A 21542-nucleotide genomic window follows, 5' to 3' on the forward strand; every position below is an offset into this window, starting at 1 on the left:
TCTTTGATACCTAGAAATGATCCTCCAGACCAAGTAGTAAGAATGCCCTATCAAAACCGAAGGGGTGTAGTGAGGCTATAAGACCCTGCAAAGATACCAAAAAAATGATGCAAAACAATGGATTGGAAGATTCTCTTTACTAACAATGTCCTTTGACAGTAGTGTCACTATAGACTATGCTGATGTCAGACATTCCCTGTAGCTGGGGTGTGTTTATGTCCCTCTGCATTTTGTGTTAGTCCAGGCACTCAGGATCCTTTCCAAGTGACTCAGAAAGGTGCTCTGACATGTACCTGTCAGGCAGCTGAGAGTCAAGGCCTAGATTTGAACCTTACTAATCACAGCTAAAGCACCTGATTCCGTGTATAGGTTTCCTCATCTGTAAAACTGCTGGAGTTACTGGCTTTCTATTATAAAGGCCCTTGAAATTACCAGGAATCACTCTAAAATTATTTTCTTTTTTTTTTTTCCCCTACATGTAATTGCAGGTTAATAGATCCTCAAACCCAAGTTACACGAGCAAGCGTAAGTAACTTTTTCTATCACAGCAGTGACTACTCAGTCCCATGAACCTGAGCTAACCTGCTAACTTGAGCTGGTTAAAACAAATCCATTATTTATTTTACTTTTCCAGTTTGAACTTGCCACTGTGACACAGTTTGCTGCCCATCAGGAGAACAGGAGATTGATTGGTTTTGTGATCCACCTCAGTGAGACTCTGGGAGAAGAATCCATGAGCGCATATGTTTTTGAGAGCAACACAGAAGGGGAAAAGGTTTGTGTAACATTTAATAAAATTCTTTATTTAGAAAACAGGTCTGTGGCTTCTTGGCTTACACATCTGGGAAACAGTGCTATAGAAGCAAGAGCAGCTCAATTTCTGGCCAAGAAAACCTGTGTTAACATGCAAGCCTTTACTGGCTTATGTCTAAAAAGGACCAAATTAACAGACAATGCAGCAGTATGTGTAAGGAGGAAAGGATGGGATTGCTAATCCCAGCATTAAGAGAGATGGGAAAGTGCTGTCCAGCAGCAGCACTAACAAAAGGAATGTCAGTTATGTTGAGACATGTACAGCTTTCACAGACAAGGCAGCCATACATGCTAACACCACTGGCTGTTTGCTGCCTGCTGTAACAGAAATAGAGTGGGATGGAGAACTTTTGTCCCTACAAACACTTACACACACTGCCCCAGGTGTGGAAATAAAGTCTGGTAACTAAAACTGACCAAGCTGAGTACAAAGATTTACCAGCCCCTGTGAGCTTTGAAGCTGAACCTGAGGTAGTTTTCTTTATTAGTAGTTAGCATAGCAGACTGGTATTCCACCTCTGCTTTTAGGCCTGGTTTTAAGACTAAGTCTGCACTGACAGTTGTGTGGTTTACTCATAAGCAAGGAACAAAAAGCCAAACCAGAACTGAATGGAACTTTACATGTACTTCTTTTTTGTAGATTTGCTATGCCATTAGCTTGGGAAAAGAAATTATTGAGGCACAGAAGGTAAGTGTGTTTCATTCCCCATATCTGTATGATACATCATTGTCTGCTTTTAGGTTGCATTGTCCAGGTACCTCTGGTGTGCTTAAAAAAAAAAACAAAAACCTGCTACTCCTCCTAAGGACAAAGTTTTGCAGACATTATTTAATGCAGCAAAAATAAACTGTTTGATTTCACAGTAATGTGATTTGAGAAAAAATGTGCCACCTAAATCCAAATTCAAAATTACACTAATCCAAATGTTCGTATCAGAGAGAAAGCTGGGGGCAAAGTTTTGAAAAAAACCAAACCAACCCTTTGGGATGATGTGTAAATCACATACACTGCTGTTTCACTTTTAGAAATTTACATTCTTTCCTCACCTAGGGATGAAAATCAGTGTTTTTCCACTTAAAATGAATGGCAGAGTTACCCTGTCCCTTGTAGGTATATTTTAACTATATAGATGTGACAGTATTAGTTGCTGTATAATTTTGCTGCTAAGGTTTCAGAACCAGTTGGGAAATGAGCTTTTAGTCACAACCACTAAGCATATGTATAATAAATTCTTGAGACAGTTACTTTTCTCCTTGCTTTTCAGTAACTAAAGAACAGCAAAATAGAGACTCAAAATTAATTACTTCTTTTTCTTCTTAAATACTCAAGGGTTGTCTTTACTTACTCAAAAAGGTATTATTTATGTTTCAAATATTTATTCTAAACCTTGTTAAAAAAAAAAGTTGCAAGAAGCACTGGGAAATGTGTGTTCCTCAAAGGCTTGCTGACCTTTCTTCTTTTTCTTCAGGATCCAGAAGCATTAGCTCAGCTAATGAAGTCTGTGCCATTAACAAATGATGGGAAGTTCATGCTTCTGAATGATGTGTCAGAAGAGGATGGAACCATGCATGAAGGAGGGGCAGAATCAGAAGCATAAGCAGCTCCTGTCACTTCCTGCAGCCTGTGTGGGAGTAGAAAAGCAGGGAGTCTTTTTGCAAGAATCTCTGATTTTCAGTCACCTGCACACACCTGAGGCCAGCTGCACTTTCCTGCTGGAGAGCAGTGGTGTCTCTACAGCAGAGCTGCTCTGGATTTACAGTGGAAGCACAGCAGGACTCGAGGCATTTAGCACTTGTCAGTGTGTAGGGTGGAGCTGTGGCTGGGAAGCTGACAATCCTGAGCTGGAGGCCAGTGCTGCTGGTGGGCAGGAGAGCACAGCTGTCAGCCACCGAGGGTTAATGGCATTTCTTACATTTACAGGGCCAGCAGCCTCTCATTCCACTGAAATTCGTGTGAGCTGCCAGCTCCTCTGACAAATATCAGGCCTCAAATTTCCTACCATAGTCAATTTTCATAGTTTGCATGATTATGTGCATCTGAATGAAGGTTAAAAATGCACTATCTACTTTATTTCAGATGAAGTTATTTTTAGTCTAGTTTATGTGTAATAAGATTTACCTTTTGTGTTAGCCTATTTACCAAACAATTTGTTAAACACTAAATTTTTCCTATTAATATAATCTATTTTTATATTGCATCTAGACTAAGCTTACAAAACAAATCTAAGTGCCTACTCTTACCTTCCAAGGGACCACACTCTCACATTCTGTAATTAAATAATGGACAAATTGTACCTCCTCGATTTATTATTCTACATACCACTGACATGCAAACCTCAGAAGTAGACAACGAATGTGGCATGTTAGCCGTGTGCAGTTTTTCTATGGTTAGGTTTCTTGCCAGAAATGGTAATAAGTACTTTTATAGTAATAATTCTTTGTATTTTTAACATTGTGGTGACATGCAACAGCTGAGTCTACCAGCAACCTTTGGTTTTAAGAAACTGAGCAATAAAATGTTAGATTACAAGTCTACAATGTATTGACAAGTCTCATAGTACATTCCTGAGATTAGACACTAGAGAGATTTGGCTAATAAGTTTACATATTTTTCCATCCTGAAAACATCAGCAACATTACTTTGCAAGAACAAACAAAATAGACAAAATAAAGAGCTGTTAGTGGGGGGAGGGGTGTAATCTGTAGTACAGTTTATATTAATCAAGATTAGGTACCTAGAAAAAATGGCTGAAATTCCTCAAACTTAAATTAACTCTTCTCAGTCACCAAGAAACTAGATTTTCCATAAGCAGAATCTGTGCAACAGTATCTGAAAGATCCCAGATTGGAAGTGTTTGATGTGGAATAAATCTAACTTAACTGGTTATTGAGTGTTTAAAAGTGCTGTGGAAGAAAACTGTTAGTAACTGACACAAGAACTTCCTAGTAAATAAAAGCCGAAGCTGTCTTATTAAAAAAATTAACACGCACTGAACTGGTGTTACTGAAAACACTGGGAATGAGGTTCTCAAAATTGCATTTATTAACACAGTTTTATGTACATAATGTTCTCTACTCACAAACCAAAGAGACTGGAGTAACAAAATACCCTTTTGTACAATGAGTTAGGAAACATTAAGTATTTCATTTGGTCCTTTGTACCTGAGAAGCTGAAAACAGCTGTTGATGGACATCTGATGCAACTCAATTTTTTTTCTGGTTCCAGGCTGCACTAGGACCTGCAGAATGTGCCCTTCAGGACCAGAAGTTTGCAGCAGCTGGGTGCTGCTGGGGCCATGCAAACCCCTGGTGGCAGGGCTGACAGGGAGCTGGGTGTCCACAACCCCTCAGAGAGCAGCTGCTGCACTTCCAGCAGCCTTAGCACAAGGCTGAACACCTGAGGGCAGTGGTGACAGCTGCCTGCTGGGGGTGAGAGCCTGGCCTTCAGCCTGTTCCAGCCCTGTCCTGAAGGAAAAAAACCCTAGATGTGTTTTATGTCCCTGCAGAAAGCTCGTCATCCTCACTTCTAATCACCCCTGGGAATTTTTGAATGAGCACATTTCATTTAGTTGAGGGGATTTTTTGTTTTAGCTCCATTGTCTCATCTCCAGACAACCAGTTAGGGTCCATGTAGTCCCTGTAATTGCAACAGGAGGCCAAAAGCAACAGAAAGAGTAGTAGCACCACAGCATGAATTTTGCCCCCTTTCATATCCTTGTGGGGAGAAAAAAGGATTTAATGCAACTCAGTCACATGACATCCAAACCCAGGACCCACCTTGGATTTCAGATGAGAAAAAGCTTTCTGCATGTCTATGCTGCTACATGACAAAGAGAAAGAAGGAAATACAAACTACAGTCCTGTATTAGCAAGAATAGCTCTATTATCACTGTACATATTTGTGTATGTATATATTTTGCCACATAGAGTATACATTCAGTTCTCCCAGATTAAACAGGCATCTATAAAAATAGGCTATGTCTTTCCTCTAGAATTTCCATCACCAGAACCACGTGAATTTGTTAACCACCATACATGAAGGCAGCGCTCAGTTCACATTATGTTCAACTGCAAAGTCTTACCTTAGCAAGATAATGTCTTTCAAAAAGGAAAAAAAAAATGGAGAAGGGAAAATACAAATGCAGACTAGAGTGTGGGCTGTGTCTTGACTGCACACAGCTCCCTAACAAGGCCATCCTGGGGAAAGGAACACCATCTATGGGTGATTCTGCCATTGCGGTGGAAAAAGGAAATGCAGCACTTGGCCATTCCACTCCACGAACTTAGGTGACTTCAGCAGAGATGGGAATGTGGAAGGCTGTCCACAGCAACTGCAGCAGGATGGGAAGAATGCTGATTTCAGCAACACTACTGAGCGTTCAGTGCGGGCACAGTTTGGTCAAAAAAGTGTACACAAATTAAAAAAAAAAACAGTATCAAAGTAAAAAAGCAAAAATATAAATCAAGTAATGCAGCATTCTTTAGGGCAGTTATAATGAACTAAAAATAAAAACTATAATGAGCCCAGCTGATTTTAACAGTCCATGAAGCTTGTGTTGTCAGAACCAACAAATGGAACGTTCGTATCAGTCTGGTCTTTCCAGTTGCGACAAAACATTCATCCTTGCTGTCTGAATGTTGAAGTGACTGGCAGGAAAGGGCGAATCAGAAGTATATCAGGAATTGTTTGAATCAATGACCCAAGAGTGGGTGGAACAATTTGAACCATTAAAACAAATATTAAAGAAAGTTTGGTCTAAAAATACAGTTTAAAAGTACCAAAAAAAACCCCACCAAGGGCAGTTCTCTCAGCTGGACTGACTGGAGTAGTTTATTCTGGTTGGTAAGAACTAGAAGGGTGTTAATGTTCTGGGAGATTAAAACACCTGTATATTTTAATAAAGGTGGTGTTTTCTTTTAAGTTAAGTCTAGCTACTTAAGTTAGGAATCTGAGTAATTCTTGCACAATCTAGAACCTCTACTTGCAGGCATGGACAGATGTTAAATAGAGTTCTCACAGTGTTCAGCAGCTTCTGAGCCTGCAGTGCAATTATTGTTAATCAGGCGTGTAAGACTGTATGAACAACACATGGTACAACAGACCTACAAAGGCTAGGAAATACAGAATTGAGGCTGAAACTTGCAATTAGGCACAGCATGTTCATGAACTGTAAGATCACTTAATAGTTACAGACACCCATCACAGTGTCTGGTCATAAAAGGAAGAGCTGATTGTGGTTCTGTCTTGGCTCTGGATTTCCTTACTTCTGTGGATGCAAATCAGACCTTCAGTATGAAATGAGAAGTAATTTGTTACGTTACGCTTTTCTTGTTTTCCCATTCTTTGATAAGGGGACAAAAACGGGGAAATAAATGTTTGGTGGGATCCTAAGTTTCCCACAGTACAAATACTGTCTACAGTAATAACAAGGGGGTTTGGAATAAAACAGTAATAAGCACTTCCATTTTGTGTAATACATTTAACATACATTCACAAGATACACTGTTACACCCACAGTGTAATCTGTGACTGCCTTAAATGCAACAGGACTGCACAATGACATCTCTCATTTATTTTTTGGACAGCAGATACAGCAAATATCCGGAATCAGGTTTTTTTTCTGGCTGAAGACATGCCAGTTCAAATCTTGGACCAACAGCCTATGAGTTTGGGTTTTTTTAAATGCTATGATAGAGATGCGAGAATGCATCTAGAAATTAATAAGGATTTTTTTTTATCTGCACATCTGTACTTCAAAATAACTACCTCCAAGGTCAACATTTTATTAAATTTTTTTCAATCTAAAGAAAGTGCTGTAAATAATGCAAACTCCTGAAAAATAGGAGTTTCTACAGGAAATACAGACAAACACAGACCTAGCCTCAGTGGATGCTAGTATACTACTGTGCATTTTCTCTTGGATTTAACAGAGCAAGTAATCAAATCTAGAGCTTTAACACCTACAGAGTGTTACTGATAAAGACAAGGACATGAGTTATTTGAGTAAGTAATCATCACCCATACCAGCCACGTCATTTCACAACAGGCTCTGCAGGCGTAGAGTTGGAAAGATCTCCATTGCTTGCTTTACCAGATTCTTCTACAAAGATAAAAAAAGAGGCATGGATCATGTTTAACACTCTATTCAAAACAAAACCCCTCAAATCCTAGCATATATATATTTATATGATGCTGATGTCACAGCAACACCTCATGCAGTATTTCATGGTCAGCATATGCAACCTGACCCTGCAGCACAAAAAGTCCTGGCCCTACGAAGAAATTCATATTTGGGGTGAAAGATTCTTCAATCAGCAGTACTTGTCTAAAAATTACATATACAATGCTCACACATTTTTCAGAGTCCAAGTCCAAATATCATGGTAGAGGGCATAGATATTATTACCATGTTCAAAACTTTCCACCGTGGTATGCACTTCCAGCTTTTCTCCCTGCAAAACACATTGCCTGGGGAACTGAACAGGTACCACAACAGAGAATATTTAATCTAAAATATAATTAGCTGATGTTCTCCAGAATGGTCTCCTACAAACTCCAGAGCAGCACGTCTATTCTTCCCACTATGTTTGGAGTTCTTTGGACTTCTTTTTTTTTTTTTTTTCTTGCACTGAATATTTATCTGAGCAACTTCACTGAATATGATCAAATATAAATTCATGCTAAAAGAATTTTTCTTTACAAACTGTTTTTCTAGTGCAGAATAAAACAAATCTTTTTCTCCAGTGACTATAATATCACAGATCACTTCTGCCTTTGTCAGAACTACAGTGGAGAATTATGTACCAATTCAGTTTTTAATATACTACTGTTCCCTGAGTTGCTAAGTAACTTGTGACCAAACTGCATTTCTTGATCCTTAGGAGCATTCTCATTTCTTTGGAAAGAATTTTCCAAGAGAATCTTTCAGAATTCATGAGGGAGAATATACAACCAGGAATAGAAATGCAAAACACCAATGTTACCTACTCAAGAGACCACACCACAAATTAAAATCTTACCCTTTGAATACAGAATTCAATGGGAGACCAAGCATCAAACATCTGAATATCCATAGTAACTGCATCATCTGCTATGTAAGTTGAAAGCCAGCTGGTACAACAGGTGAAAACCACTTTATTTAACAGCACCTAAGGCTGTCATTGTCAACACTGGTAATTGAAGAGGTAACTATGATGCTGAGTTACTGAATTTCATATTACTGCAAGTATGCAATTCTCCCTGTCCCAGGTTTTTTTCATCAGTTGGGTCTTCTGTGGTGTTGCTTTTTTTCCCATACCCCAGAAGCCCAGCTTGAAATTCACTTATTCCAAAGAAGGACTTCTTGAGCTCTTCTTGCTGAGTCTAAATCACCCATGACCACATAAACCTCTCTTTGGAATACTCAATCAACCTCAATGAGCAAGAAAGCAGCCATGAAAAAAAACCTCTCTTAAGGCACACAATTTCATTAGCCAAAATGTTCTACATATAGGATTCACTCACCTTCTTTTTCTTTCTTTTCCTGGCTTTCTTCTGCTGCAGTTTTATCTGCTCTGAAAAAAATTCTTGCACTACTTAGTGAGAAATAAAGGAGTTCAAATTCCTAAGGGAAAAGATAAAGAGGAGCATCAGTGTATCACGAATTTGTAGACAAATATCAATCGGATTTTTCATGAGCATCTCAGGCTCCTAGATTTTGGTATCTAAATCACTTAAATGCTCTTGAAATCTTCCTCCTTTCATACCTTATTCACATGCTTTTTACAAAGCAAATGTCAAATTACATTAAAGGGCAACTTAAGCAAAGCAGCATCACTGCAATAAATCTGCCACTGATCTACTGAGGCTGAAAATGAGGTTTGTAGCTGCAGTAAGAACTTAGAGCAACTTGCCCATGGAAAATCATCCAAGCCAATAGTTTAAACAACCACAAGGCTGATCAGTCTGAACAAGGTTCAGTGATGTGGTTTTTAACAGAGGACCAAACAGTGCACACTCCTGGGAACCATGAGGGCATACAGGGCCTTATCTATTCCAACAAGACATTACAGAATGTAATAATGGGCTGTAAAAATAGCCATTGACAGATTTGTCTCATAGGCTTCTCCAATCAAGAGAGAGAAAGCACCACACCACAGATGAAACCTGAGCTGCTGTGCTCCAAAATTCAAATGCACTTTTCCTCTATTTGATAATTAATGCATCATTCAATTTAGCAGCTCATAATTAACACACAGGCAACTCTGAGGGTTCACAGTGTTATGTGCAGTCTTTGAAATCTAATGCAACTAAACCATAAATGCTTAAATACGAGAGAATATATTTTGGTTAAACTTCTTATAACAAACTCCATGGGACAAAGAATTCCAATGAAACAGGTCTTCAAATATCACAAAAACCAATGACATTCCCTTCAGGTCATACACCTCAAGTCTTTATGCTCTTTTTGCACTGTTGCTGTAGACAGTGCTCTGGATTTGGCTCTCAATGAGCTCCATCAGAACAGTTACATGATTTGTGATGAGTAAGTGCAGAAGCCAATACAGAACAGAAATAACCAGGCCCGTGCTGTACCTGTAAACAAACTTCCAGTCGCTTGTGGGTGAGGTTCATAGTCTGTAGTAGTTTTTCATCTTGATTAGTGGATTGCACATTCTGCTGCTTAGCTACTGCTCTTATTTCCTTCACATACTTCTCTCTAACAGACTGGAACCAGTGCAGAGAATCAAACTCCTGGTACTGATCCAAAAGCTTCAGAATGTAAGCCACACCTAGTCATTAACAAACCATGTACTAAAGTCAACATGCAATTTGCAAAACATTTTGTGACTGTCTTTAATGAATGAGCCTAAGTGGATAATTCCATGCAAATATAATTTAAATAGATTAATTGTAAGTTAATAACAATCAGGAAAAATTACAATAAAGAACAAGCTTAAAGTTTTTAAAAACATCACTTCTCCAAATACTTGCATTCCTTCTCATCTGGATGAGAACCACAAGCTTAGAAAGAAATTTGGAAGCTTCAATATATGTTAAAACTGTCCGCTCATAGACACACCTATTCCATGTTTAGGAAATTCTGAACACAACCATAACCCTCAAATCCATTGTGCTGAAGCAAAGATAAATCCACATAAATTCTGGAATTTTTAATTATGGGAACAAAGTATAAACAAAACTTTTCTTGCAAATGTCCATTATGTTGGCTTACCCAAAGGCTAGTGAGGGTGCTGAAACTTACCCATGGCAAACCCATCATCAGTGAAAGCTGCTCCACTTTTGTTCTTCTTATTCAGTTTCTCCTTGCAACTGATTGAATGCTCCACAAAATTGAGGGTCTGAAAGAATGAAAGGCTGTCTTGGAATCACAAGGAGACTCACAAATGTCGCAAGGCATTGTCACACATGCATACTAGAGTCTAATACAGAACATTTCAACACAGCCCTGACATGACAAGACCTTTCTGAAGCAAGCCCCGGTGCAATGCAGGCACTCACCAGGGGGGGAACGATGATGTAGAAGTTGCGCAAGTGCATGTTCTTCGGGCTGCGGAACTCGGGGGCAAACACGTCCACCAGCATTTTGAAGTACTCTGTTCCCTCTGCAAAGTTCCGGGTCAGGTCACTGAGCACAGAGTCCAGCTGCCTGCAAGGGATGAGCAATGAGTTACCTGCTTCTGCTGGAAATCCCTTTGCTTACCCACCTCTTGGGATGACAACCCTCTCTTTGCCCTTTTCCTACATCCACAATTCACGATTTGGGAGAGTACCCTCCCTCTACAGCCCATTTGAATAGTGGTTTTTGATTTCATTGCCTCAAAAAAAGGCCTATGAATAGACACTTCCATCTTTTTTATCTAAGACCCTGAAAACTTCAAAAGTAGAGCTCAGGCACACAGTGAGGAAAGCTTCTTACCTTTGAAACATAGATTTTTTTCAAGAAATCAGGTTCTAGGTCTGTTACTATCAATGCTACTTCACATTTTCAAAACAACTGTTTCTATTTGCTTTGCTTTGAAACAAATATTTTTGCAAAAAGGCAGCAGAACTTTTAATATGTACACACACACAAATAACTAATAGCTGCATTTATAAACATAAAATGACAATTTTCTCATCCTACCCCTGCCCCAGACCTTAAAAACATGATGTTAGTGTACCTTGCTGCTTTTTGTGTTTCTTCTGAGAGTCCTTCTTCTTTCACCAGATCTTCAAAGTTAACAATATCTTCCAGATCAGGAACAAACCTGAAAACTTACTGTTTGTTAGGATTATGCTCAACTGTCTGTATTCATTGAAGTATCTACTCTAATTTATAATTTACTTAGTTTAATCTTCTCGGCTTGAACTACTTAGTTCAAGTTATGTCATATCTGTCATACATTCTCATCCAGGCATTATTAAACACATACACATCATTATTTCTACTTCTGTTTTTACTGGGCTATCATCTCCTCTCTCTAGCACTTGATATTCTTGGTAACTCTAAGTTTACTATTATTTGCAAGAAAACCATTTTTTATTATGTAAAAGTTACTATATTGTAATGATCTTTCATAAACTGAATAAATAGACAATAAATAGAAAAAAAATCTATCTTTCATAAATAGACAAAATCTATACAGAAAAAGGCATGAAAGGAATGTGTTTTCAAAGTTCCTTAAGGTTTGTATTATTTTTTCCTTAATGCATCCTTGAAATTATTTAACATCACAAATTGCTGGCTTATGAACTTCTGTCTTACTAATGTATACATTCTATTAACTCTTTTGCCATGTTTTTCCATATAAATTGTTTTATTTTTAGTGATATATGTCCATGAATGTACAGTGCTGAATCCCAGCACTGTCTTCAATAATTCCACTTAAATGAAAGCATATAAATGGAGTTTTCAAAATTTATGGGGAATATCAGAAAGAATAGAGAGCAAGAAGAAGAGAAGGAGCTAAGAGAAAAATGAAATATTTGTAGAAATACCTAATGGCACTACTGCAGCAGTGAAGTCCACCAGATCTTATCATTCGTACATAACCCATAGCATTGCCTTTAGAAACAAGAAAAAACAAGGAAGCAATTTATAATTACTGAAATACACACACACCCTTCATAGCTCCTATAGGCTCTGAAATGTAAATTAAAGTTGCCATGTAGTTCTGGCACAGAACTTGGCTCTGAAAGCTAAGTTAGAGAAGTTAAATTGAACCCTGTTATCAAAAGTCTATGTAGAGAAATAAAACAAAAATGCATCATCAAGCAACGTTTTGTTCACTTTGTTTAATGTGCCCAGTGGAAAGAGTTTGTATCACTTGTAAGTACAGATCAGTTCTGCACATTTACAGCATCAGTGGCTGAAACTATCATTGTCACATCGTGCATCACTCAAGGATACTTCAGCTGGATATATGGCCCACTTTTGAAATACATTAACTTAACACTACTAGGTTTTTAATAGGAAATACACTCAACATGGGTAAAAGTCAGTTCCATAACAAAGAACTGAAAAGGGAACAGAAATCTATGTAAGCTATAACTGTATCTTAGATAAAGACATACAAAGGCCATTTCTGTGTAATTAGATGAGAGCATGTACTTAGCATGGGCTACAAGTGAACTACTTTCAATCTGACTGGAATTAAATCTAGCTTTAGCCTCAGGTAAAATGTCAGTCAGTAGGTGACAAAGATCTCTTCCATTTATTAACATTTATAACAGGTTAGATAGTGTTTCATACCAATTTGACTTATGAGTTGTCTGAACTGGTCAAGATAGCTCTGGCCATCTGGGGTTATTCCAAGTTTTCTGATGCCACGGTTGAATTTATCTGCTCTTTCAAATGGATACTAGAAAAAAAGTTTAAATTATCTGTAATAATTACCTACCCTTAGAAAAAAAACTTTTCATCACATCAATAAAATTATATTTGTAATGTAGTTTTACATGACATTTACAGCTTTGTTTTTTTATAAATTATACATCTGTTCGTCTGTATTAGTTCACAAGAGTAATTTTACCAAGTCACTTCTACAAGTTGAGAAGTGAAATAGTTTTACTGTGAAAAATAAAGTATTCCTAAAACAAATAAGCACTTGACATGCAAAGAAGCTAGAAGTCTATTTTACTAAATACATTGTCTCTCCCATTTTTAAGACAATTTTCTAGGATGGAAAACCAGACCCTCATTCCCAAATCCTGACATATTGGAATGAGTGCTACATGATCACAGCATTTTGGATTCTATTCAAGTAAGCTTATAATTCAAAACTGAAAACTGTTATGCATGAGTTGAGTGGAAGTTTAGAACCTCTTAGAACAGACTACAACTCCATCAAATCATCCTTAAGTCACTGAGAGAATCATTTAGCCAACTCCATATTTACAGAACAAACAGAATGAAACAAAGCTCTCCTGAATACAGACATTGGAAACACTGCATTTTGCCAAGAGAAAAGCAGTCCCTTTGTCTGGGGATACACATTTAAATAATAGCAGTGTTATGGTTTGGTGCACCTTCAGTCACATGAAAGTAGCACTTTTTTTAAAAAATTACTCTTCAGCCTTCAAAAACTACTGTACCTTGTGATCATTTTGATCCTTTACTTCCCTGAAGAATCTGATGTCTTTGATAAGTCTGGATTTGATATGTTCATCATACATGAACTGGCTAAAAATGTAAAACTTTTTCCTCAAGAATTGGTAAGTGAAATTTACCTAGAAGACAAAAAGAAAAAAAACCAGTCAAATCAAGAAAGTTAGCAAAGTAACAAAGACATGCCTGAGTAACTTCTAATGCAAGTTCTCAACTTACTTTTATTTCACTGTTTTAAAAGAACAAGGAAAAATGAAAAAACATTCTCCTGGAATGCCTACTCTCTTCCAGGAAAGGACCAAGGGACAAGGTCAGTATTTCAGTTGATCACCTGCCCTACACAGCCATTAGTTTATCTGGAATATCCTGTAACTGTCCTTTTGAAACAATACAAACAGGCAGAAACATGCAGAAATGATCCATTTCCTCAGTGTGTAGAATCTGCATAACCTCCTGACACAACTTTTTCACTTCCTCAAAAAGTTTTCTAAAATACTTTCTCATCTCAATACTTCTCATGTCTGCAAAAACAACTTAACTCACAATCAGAAGTGAGTAAATCTACATCACCAAAAAATAATGGGAGTAGCAGCATTTTTGAGACAATCCCCTCTCTCCCACTCTCAGAAAAAAAAGTGAAAGAAATCATTAAAACTTTATTTTCAGTAATTTCCACGTTTAAAATAACAACTTGAGAGTGGGTTCAATATTTCAGCAAGTTCCTTTTTTTTTCCCTAATAGAGCCAGAAGAATAGGAAAAAAAAAAAAAAAAAAAAAAAGAAACAGCAACAAGGTAGAACTTAAGCAGCAGACTGGAAAGCACTGACCTGAAAACACCTTTATCACTGTATCCAAACTTGATACTGATACAAACTTGATTAATTCCTGCTGTAGCAGCCACAGTGCATGTCTTTGCATTTCCCTTGCAAAGAGGCAAATACCTATGGCTGGTTAAAATGGCCACCTACACCTCAGACATCATTAAAAGCTTTGTAATAAGAATTCATTTTTCCAGCAAGTGATGAGAGGTCTGTAGCTTCATTTTGCAAATTGAAAAGCTGGTATTTCTTATGCATAACAATTACAAGAAGAACTTAGAAAAATTAACATGACATTTTTTCAAGATTCGCTTTAACTGCAGCAAATGTATCTGTCTACTAAGTGTTAATAAGGAGAAAATCAGGGCATACTGTCCAGAACAGTCCAACCAGAACATCTGTCTCTCCTTTGATGTGGTTTTAGATCTCTTCCTTAACATTTTGTAATTGGAAGTGATAACACTCTCAAAACATTGTGATATTGATTTGTGCCACATCCAAGAACTCACTTGTTTTATTAGTTCACACAGAACATTATTACTGCATTATTAAAACTGCATAACCAAATAAACTATTAGGAGATGAAAGGAGGGGGTTTTGGTGCACCATCACAAACAAATGACCCAACAGCAGCAGTGCAAAAGATACTCACTGTTGTGTTCATGATTCCTGTTCCATGAGTTCGAATTGAGTTAGCAATGTGTCGGATATTGATGGTGTTCAAGTGTTTGTTATTACTTGTTCTTTCAATGAAGATCTGGGAGGCAGGGAGGGAAAAATAAAGTTAAGTACCCAAAACTGGTTCTGTGATAAATTATTGATCTAAATAGCCTATATCCTGAGAGCAGCTGATGACTGGTGATTAGGGAAAGAACCAAGGAAATATAGCATGGATACAATGAACGTCACCTGATAAATTCTCCAAATTTCTACATAGCTGTGATTCCACAATTCTAAGGCAGATGGCGCACTAAAGACTCCCATATATGAGATTATATCCTACTTTAAGTAGTCTAAACTCTTTTGGCACCTGTTTGCACTTTTGACCCCACATATAGCACAGCAATGAGTTCCACTACTGAATTATAAGCTATGAAAAAAAGTACTTCTTTTCTTTCAGGAAGCTGCTCATTTTTGTAGTGGGTACCTCATTCTCACATTGTGAGAAACCCCAAAGGTTTGTTCCCTGTCCACATTCTCCATGTTATTCACTGCTTCATCTCTCCAATAACCCATTTTCAGATACACATTTTTCAAGGTCAAAAATCACTACATACTTAGTATGTTCTTATAGAGCAGCCAATTATCCTTGCTGCCTTCTAGCTTCACTAGAAAATTGACATGTAGTGATCCTACTAGCAAAACATTTCCAAAATATGCTACACAACATTCTCCAAGACCAACCCACGGCATCCCCCAAGATGTTTTTCTAGAGCACCAATTTTTTTATAGCCTCTCATTATGCATGTTCAGCCTGGGATTTTCTTACATGTACTCCAGTCTGCATTTCACAATCCCTTCAAATTAGAGCCAAATGCTAGGAAAGGTGTGGTTTATACCTTACCTGATTATTCAGATTGTAGAGGTAGCGGGATACAAAAACATGAATATTTCTCATGATTTCCAAAACATCTAGACCCTGAAACAATATTATTTATTGACAATTACTATGATAAAACTTCTCAGGAACTACTGACATGCCTAACTGCTAAGGTGCAGAAATACTGTTTCTGTAGTTATTTGAAGGTATTTTAGAAAACAGTGTTTTTCTTTGCAAAATGAAGAACCTCTTAACTTTTGTTCGGTGTCTGTAAGAAGAAAAAAGAGGACAAAAAAAGTAGCTCAGCCCATGTTTTAACATTTGCACTCCTGCCTGTTTTTTCCCAGCTTCCCCTGAAAGTAAGGCATTCTCCAGCCTATTCCACAAGGTGCGGTTAAACAATTTAAAAAATTAAAAATTGAAATGTATCCATTTTCAGGTTCTAAAATATAGAATCTTGCCTTAGAGATTCCTACAGACATACAGATGTCTACAGAGAAATAAGGAACTAGCTAATTTTCAATACTGTTATCCCAACCTGTATAAAAGACTCTGGTTTGCTATTTAAAATAAAAATTTCAGAACTGTTTACACTGTTTTCCCTAACGTGTCCCTTAATTATCACTGCACCTAGAGATGACTATTTAATTTACATACCCTATTTCCAGTTGCGCCAGGGATTTTATCATGCTTTTGAGGCTGAGGGGTTATGAAATATGGGGTGTCTTTGTTTTGAAGTAAAGCTCATACCAGAATGAATGTTATGAAACTACTGTTGTGAAATTGTTTAATTCTTTGTAACAATGTGCTGATCAAATATGGCCAAGAGAAAACCAAAGCTGGAAACAGAAACTGATCTACAGCACTTCTATGCCAAAAAAACCAGCTCAAGTTCTTATTTCTTTGCCCTCTTTCAACTTAGGAAGACACAGCCATCATGAACATTAGAAAAAAAAGGACTGTATTTCTAAGAGCTTTCACCAGTGTGTTAACCCAAATGAGGGAATGAAGCAAACTGCCAAAAACATCCAAGTTAATAAACTCTTGAAGGAAACTCTTCAGAACTATGCCATCTGTAGACCCTGTAACAGTGAATATCTTCACCCTTAACTTAATGACACTACAATTTTATTCTTAATGTCACCATGTTTAGCAGCTTTTAGGAGGCTCTAAGTCACTCTCCTAGAATCTAATTCACAGGTGTCCCAAAGTCCTCTGTCTCCAGCCTGTGAAATAGTTTCTCTTGATGATAACTAAGCAGAATTCGCTGAAAAGCTAGCAATAAACCAGGGAAAAAGACCCACCACTCAAAGGTCATACCAGACTTGTAACAGTTGTCTGGATCTACTGCTTGCCAAACCACTGACACCGAATTTTCAAGAAAACATTCTCTGACATTGCATACTCAATTCATTTCATTACGTTAAAAAATGAACAATTCAAGTCCAACATGACATTAACAGGTATCAGTGTGATCTCCAAAGGAAGATAAAGATCCTGCCTCACAATTCAACAAGAAATCAAAAGGTCGTTTTTTCCAAACAATTCTCCGCTCTTGGATTTCAGTGACTGCTCAGTCATTTCAGTGACTCAGGCCTATGACAGTGGAATGGTTTAAATTCTATTCCTGCCCTGTGGGCACAGTACCTGCTCCAGAGTCTGGCTGGGAAGGTGAGCCTCAGTCATACTTAAACCATAGCGCTGGGTTGCCAAGTTTCTCATCTCGCTGTAGGTGGCCCAGTCATGAAGGGCTACGGTCGTTAAGTTGTAGAAGGTCTTGTCCAAATAATGAGTTACATAAGCTGTGAACACAAAGGATGAAGTAAAATAATGCTACCTATTGAGTTAGGAAAGTGTGGAAAGAAGTGAAAAGATATACAAAGCCAAAGTATAAGAGATGAAAGTAACAGAAGCAAGCAAACGTAGAACTCCTCACCTTTTATGTCAATGAACCGATTGAAAAAACGTATTGGGTTCAGAAAGAAGAAGTGAGCCAGGTCCTTCATGCCAACTCTGAAGGGGTTTCTGTCATCCAGCTTCAGGTGAGTGTGAACTGATAAGCGCAGGTCCTTTTCTATCTCTTTACACAATTTGTCCAGCAAATGCTATTCAAAAAAGTTAAAAAAAAAAAAAAAAGGAAAACCCACCAAAATCCCAAACAAACACACACAAAAAAAAAAAGTCACGTTCAGGGTCCATTTACAGTGCTCTCTTAGCAGAATCAACATTTCTCTCTACAGATATGTGTAAGACTGATTAAACTAGTGAAGAAAGTTTTGCTTTGGTAGGGCCACACAAGTCAAAGTGAATAAATACTTAGGAACCAGAAAGATATTGATTCCCTGTGCTCTTGTTCTACAAATAGCAAGAAAAAGCTACACAGCTCAGAAAACGTAAAGGTTTACCTACCTAATGCCATTTTTTACATGACTAAAACTTCCACATGCTAGTTTAACACAACTTACACTCAAGTATTCTCACTTCTCATTTCAAGGGGAGCTAAGCTTAGGGCTATCTCTCTAAATAGTAAGAACAAATTCAGTGAGGAGGAGTCTTGCAATAAGAAATTTGGTCTGATTTTCTGAATAATACGTAATGTTTTGTCTAGTCAAATAAACTAGTCAAATAAAAAGCATATTTCAAAGGTTAAAAACTAAGACTTGGGGAATCCAAATTTGCATTTTCTTTGTCAAACCTCCTTCATAATTCTAGATAATAATTCAGTCAAGAGGCCGTCTGTATTTGCAGACCCTTCACTACTAAAAGCCATGCATGCACACTAAGAACAGTAGCATTTATTTTAGGCATTCATCCAAACAGAAGCTAATCTGACAAAAAGCACCCCTCTGTCTGCACAGTCAAATCTGTAAGTGAGGTTTTGTTAATTTACATAATTTTGAGTGCAATATTTTCATGTTTCCGGCCAACACAGATACTATTAAACATGTGTCTTAAATAACCAAAATCGTCAGTCAAACCAAATACTTTCTTATTTATTAGAACACTTAACACCAAAGTTCTCTGTGCTATTTTTACAGATCATATCACATTTGCTACAATAGATGCTAATCTAAGCTAAAGATATTTCAAGCAAAGTGATGTGTTTAATTCCCAACCACAACAAATTACCTCATTGAGCACTTCCATGATTTCTTTGTCATAGCACTCCAGAAGAACCTCGTAAGACTCCAAGTGTCTTGCATGCATCATAGCAGGTACACAGTCCCGTAGTGCACTAAACATATACTTATTAAAAAATGCATATTATTAACAGACAGATATGTCACCACCACCTCAAACAGTGCTCAAAGTTAACAAAAACCAGAATCACTAGTCTTCCCATTTTTATTAAAAAACGGACTTCATAAACCCTACTGAAGTGTCCTGTCCTTAATCTGAGGTATTATTTGCTACTGACTGGAAGAGCCTAATTATTAGCTATTTCATCAGAAATTACTTTCACTTTATTCATTTCAGTACTGTACAACCCTGGAACAGATGTTTGATTTTTATCAGGATTATCATGCCAAAGTCTGATTCACATCTGCAGCAAGTACACATTACTTCCACAAGGGGAGAAGACAGGAGGGGTGGAAAAAACTACAGGACAACTATCCAACACAGAATCACTGAACACAGTGATATCTGCTTTAGAAATATGTAACCACAAAGAGGAACAAAGGCTTTTAATGTTCAAATCTAGCAGGTGTTCATTTCAAATTAGAATGAAGAGAGGAACAAAGAGACAGACAGACACAGAGTTAACAATAGCAGTCCGAGATTTTTTTAAATAAATCTAATAGATAGATTTAGAACAAAAATTGCTTTTATATCCTCCACAATGAGAAGAAATGCGTGACTTAATAGTAGTCAGGGATTTGCTTTTTGAGCTTTTCCTTTAAGAGCTTCAGTCTGAGGTTTATCATCCCTTCGTCTGAATCTGTCACAACAATTAGTGAGTTGTAACATTATTACTTACATGTAGTCTGGCAGAATCCACTGCATTTTCATAGACATCATCTAAATAGATCGGAAAGACAGCTCGATGCCAGTATAAGAAACAACAGTCGCATTGTGCTCGAACTCTGTAATAAAAGATTAATTGTTAGACACAGATTTGGAAAAAAAACTGTGTTCTTCTAACACAGTGAGTATGTTTAAACTAAAGACAAATGCATTTCAAGCCTAAGTTTCATACCATTACTTTAATGTTCCAGATGCACTGACCTTCAGAAGAAAGTTTTTTATTAAAGAACTTTTTCTTTTTTTTAACACTAGCCTATTTATAAATAAAAAGTACTTGCTTTTGAGAAAAAGTTAACTTAAGTCTGTGAAAGACTTAAATTTTACATTACAGTGAAGTCCTAAATACCTGGTTTTGTATTACATGCAATTAGTAGCCTAGAGATCAAACACATATTCTAAATTTCTCCTGTAAGTTAAAGGAGAAACAGGCCACTCCTAATAAAGTCCTGGGATAAATGCAGACAGGTTGTATCTTGTGAGTCAACCACTAAAGGTGTTTGCCTCTCTCCTAAAAGCTGCATGGAACCCAGATATTCACCTGGCTTACTAATGGCCAGCATGATGTAACTTGAGTGTGCACAGAACACAGCTACAGCAGCAGTAAAACATGGTTCACATGTAAAGTAGCAGCCCAATCTCGCAGACAGACTGGTACTAACTCAGAAATTTTGGGGTTGGGTTAAGGGGAACACTTCAGCTTATCTAAAACCAAGTCATCTAAGAAAGTCACAGAATTTCTAAACAATCAACAGCCAGGTGAAATATGACTTGCTCAAAGTCAAGTGAGCTTCTGGCTTAACTCTGGAATTCTTTCTGTTCATTCCTGGTCTACAAAACATGCAAAAGTCACAACCAGCAAGCAGAGACCAGATTTTGCCATTCACAAAGTGAGGATCCAGCTCCTCCAAGACATTATGCTACCTTCCATATACTGCTGTCACTGCTTACCTCTCTGTAAGTTCACTGATCAAGTCCAGTTTTTTCAGAACTAACTGAAGGGGAACAAGTTCTTCATCTTTAAATGTTTTCTGTAGAAATGAAGGAAAAAAAAAAACAAACATGAGATCACAAGCTGGTATTTTTTTCATAAGACACTCCACCAAACAAATGAAGGGCTGGAACAATGATGGCACTTACCATCTGTGTTCCCACACTCAGTGCAAGGGAAACAATCAGTCGCCTCTGTCTTGTGCTTGGCCCATTGAGGGTGTTCTCAGCCAACACCAGAGCAGAGAGGACATCCAGGCGCTGCTCACTGTACTTTTTATCAGAAATCACCCTTTTCTTGACGACAAAAAGACACAAGAATTCAGAGAAAAGTTACCTAAGCCCAGAAGGAATAGCTTACTACTTCTCCCAAAGCTTGTGGACTTGTCATAAATTGAGTATCTCTGCAAACAAGTTCTGTTTTGTGAACAGAGTTAACTGAATCCAGATTCACTCACTCTGTCAATTCAGTGATATTACCTGTCTATACTCTTGGGATATGTGCAGCCAACATGAACATAGGTTAAGTCATACTAATGGATCCTTCTATTTACCAACATTTGCCTTTTTACATATTTTCTGAAAAGTAGTCAAAACATCAAGAACTGTTCACAAAAGTGTTGTTTTCAATATCCTTCAATGCAAAAGTTTTAGCATATTTTTATTCATTTAAAATTAATTGCAATGTAATTACAGATATAATATGAAAAGTTTATGAAAGTTATCTATATCTATATATATATATATATGTATATGAAGTGCTTGAAG

At 37.4% G+C, this 21542-nt stretch overlaps 2 protein-coding genes across 4 annotated transcripts in view; one reads left to right on the forward strand and one right to left on the reverse strand.

Moving 5' to 3' along the window:
* The window catches only part of APPL2 (adaptor protein, phosphotyrosine interacting with PH domain and leucine zipper 2), a 33662-nt gene extending 29865 nt beyond the window's left edge, over nt 1-3797 (forward strand). The window contains exons 18-21 of the mRNA XM_053942268.1: nt 489-525; nt 635-775; nt 1454-1501; nt 2283-3797. Of these exons, the coding sequence (XP_053798243.1) occupies nt 489-525; nt 635-775; nt 1454-1501; nt 2283-2411 (355 nt within the window). The 3' untranslated portion in view covers nt 2412-3797. The remainder of the gene's footprint in view (nt 1-488; nt 526-634; nt 776-1453; nt 1502-2282) is intronic.
* Nucleotides 3798-3833: 36 nt separating this feature from the next.
* Nucleotides 3834-21542, reverse strand: part of WASHC4 (WASH complex subunit 4) — a 39243-nt gene continuing 21534 nt past the window's right edge. The window contains exons 17-34 of one of the 3 annotated variants that reach the window (XM_053942267.1): nt 20925-21071; nt 20736-20815; nt 19741-19846; nt 18891-19007; nt 17698-17866; nt 17409-17563; nt 15786-15860; nt 14874-14978; nt 13391-13525; nt 12549-12657; nt 11795-11861; nt 10978-11064; nt 10316-10463; nt 10059-10155; nt 9389-9585; nt 8318-8417; nt 6839-6914; nt 3834-5460 (exon numbers count right to left, since the gene is read on the reverse strand). In XM_053942267.1, coding sequence (XP_053798242.1) covers nt 6847-6914; nt 8318-8417; nt 9389-9585; nt 10059-10155; nt 10316-10463; nt 10978-11064; nt 11795-11861; nt 12549-12657; nt 13391-13525; nt 14874-14978; nt 15786-15860; nt 17409-17563; nt 17698-17866; nt 18891-19007; nt 19741-19846; nt 20736-20815; nt 20925-21071 — 1962 coding nt within the window. In that variant the 3' untranslated portion in view covers nt 3834-5460; nt 6839-6846. Of the gene's footprint in view, nt 6915-8317; nt 8418-9388; nt 9586-10058; nt 10156-10315; nt 10464-10977; nt 11065-11794; nt 11862-12548; nt 12658-13390; nt 13526-14873; nt 14979-15785; nt 15861-17408; nt 17564-17697; nt 17867-18890; nt 19008-19740; nt 19847-20735; nt 20816-20924; nt 21072-21542 lie in introns of all 3 variants that reach the window. The other 2 variants (XM_053942266.1, XM_053942265.1) reach the window with 2 other exon arrangements.

Source organism: Vidua chalybeata, chromosome 5 (assembly GCF_026979565.1).
Source record: "Vidua chalybeata isolate OUT-0048 chromosome 5, bVidCha1 merged haplotype, whole genome shotgun sequence".
Lineage (NCBI taxonomy): Eukaryota > Metazoa > Chordata > Aves > Passeriformes > Viduidae > Vidua > Vidua chalybeata.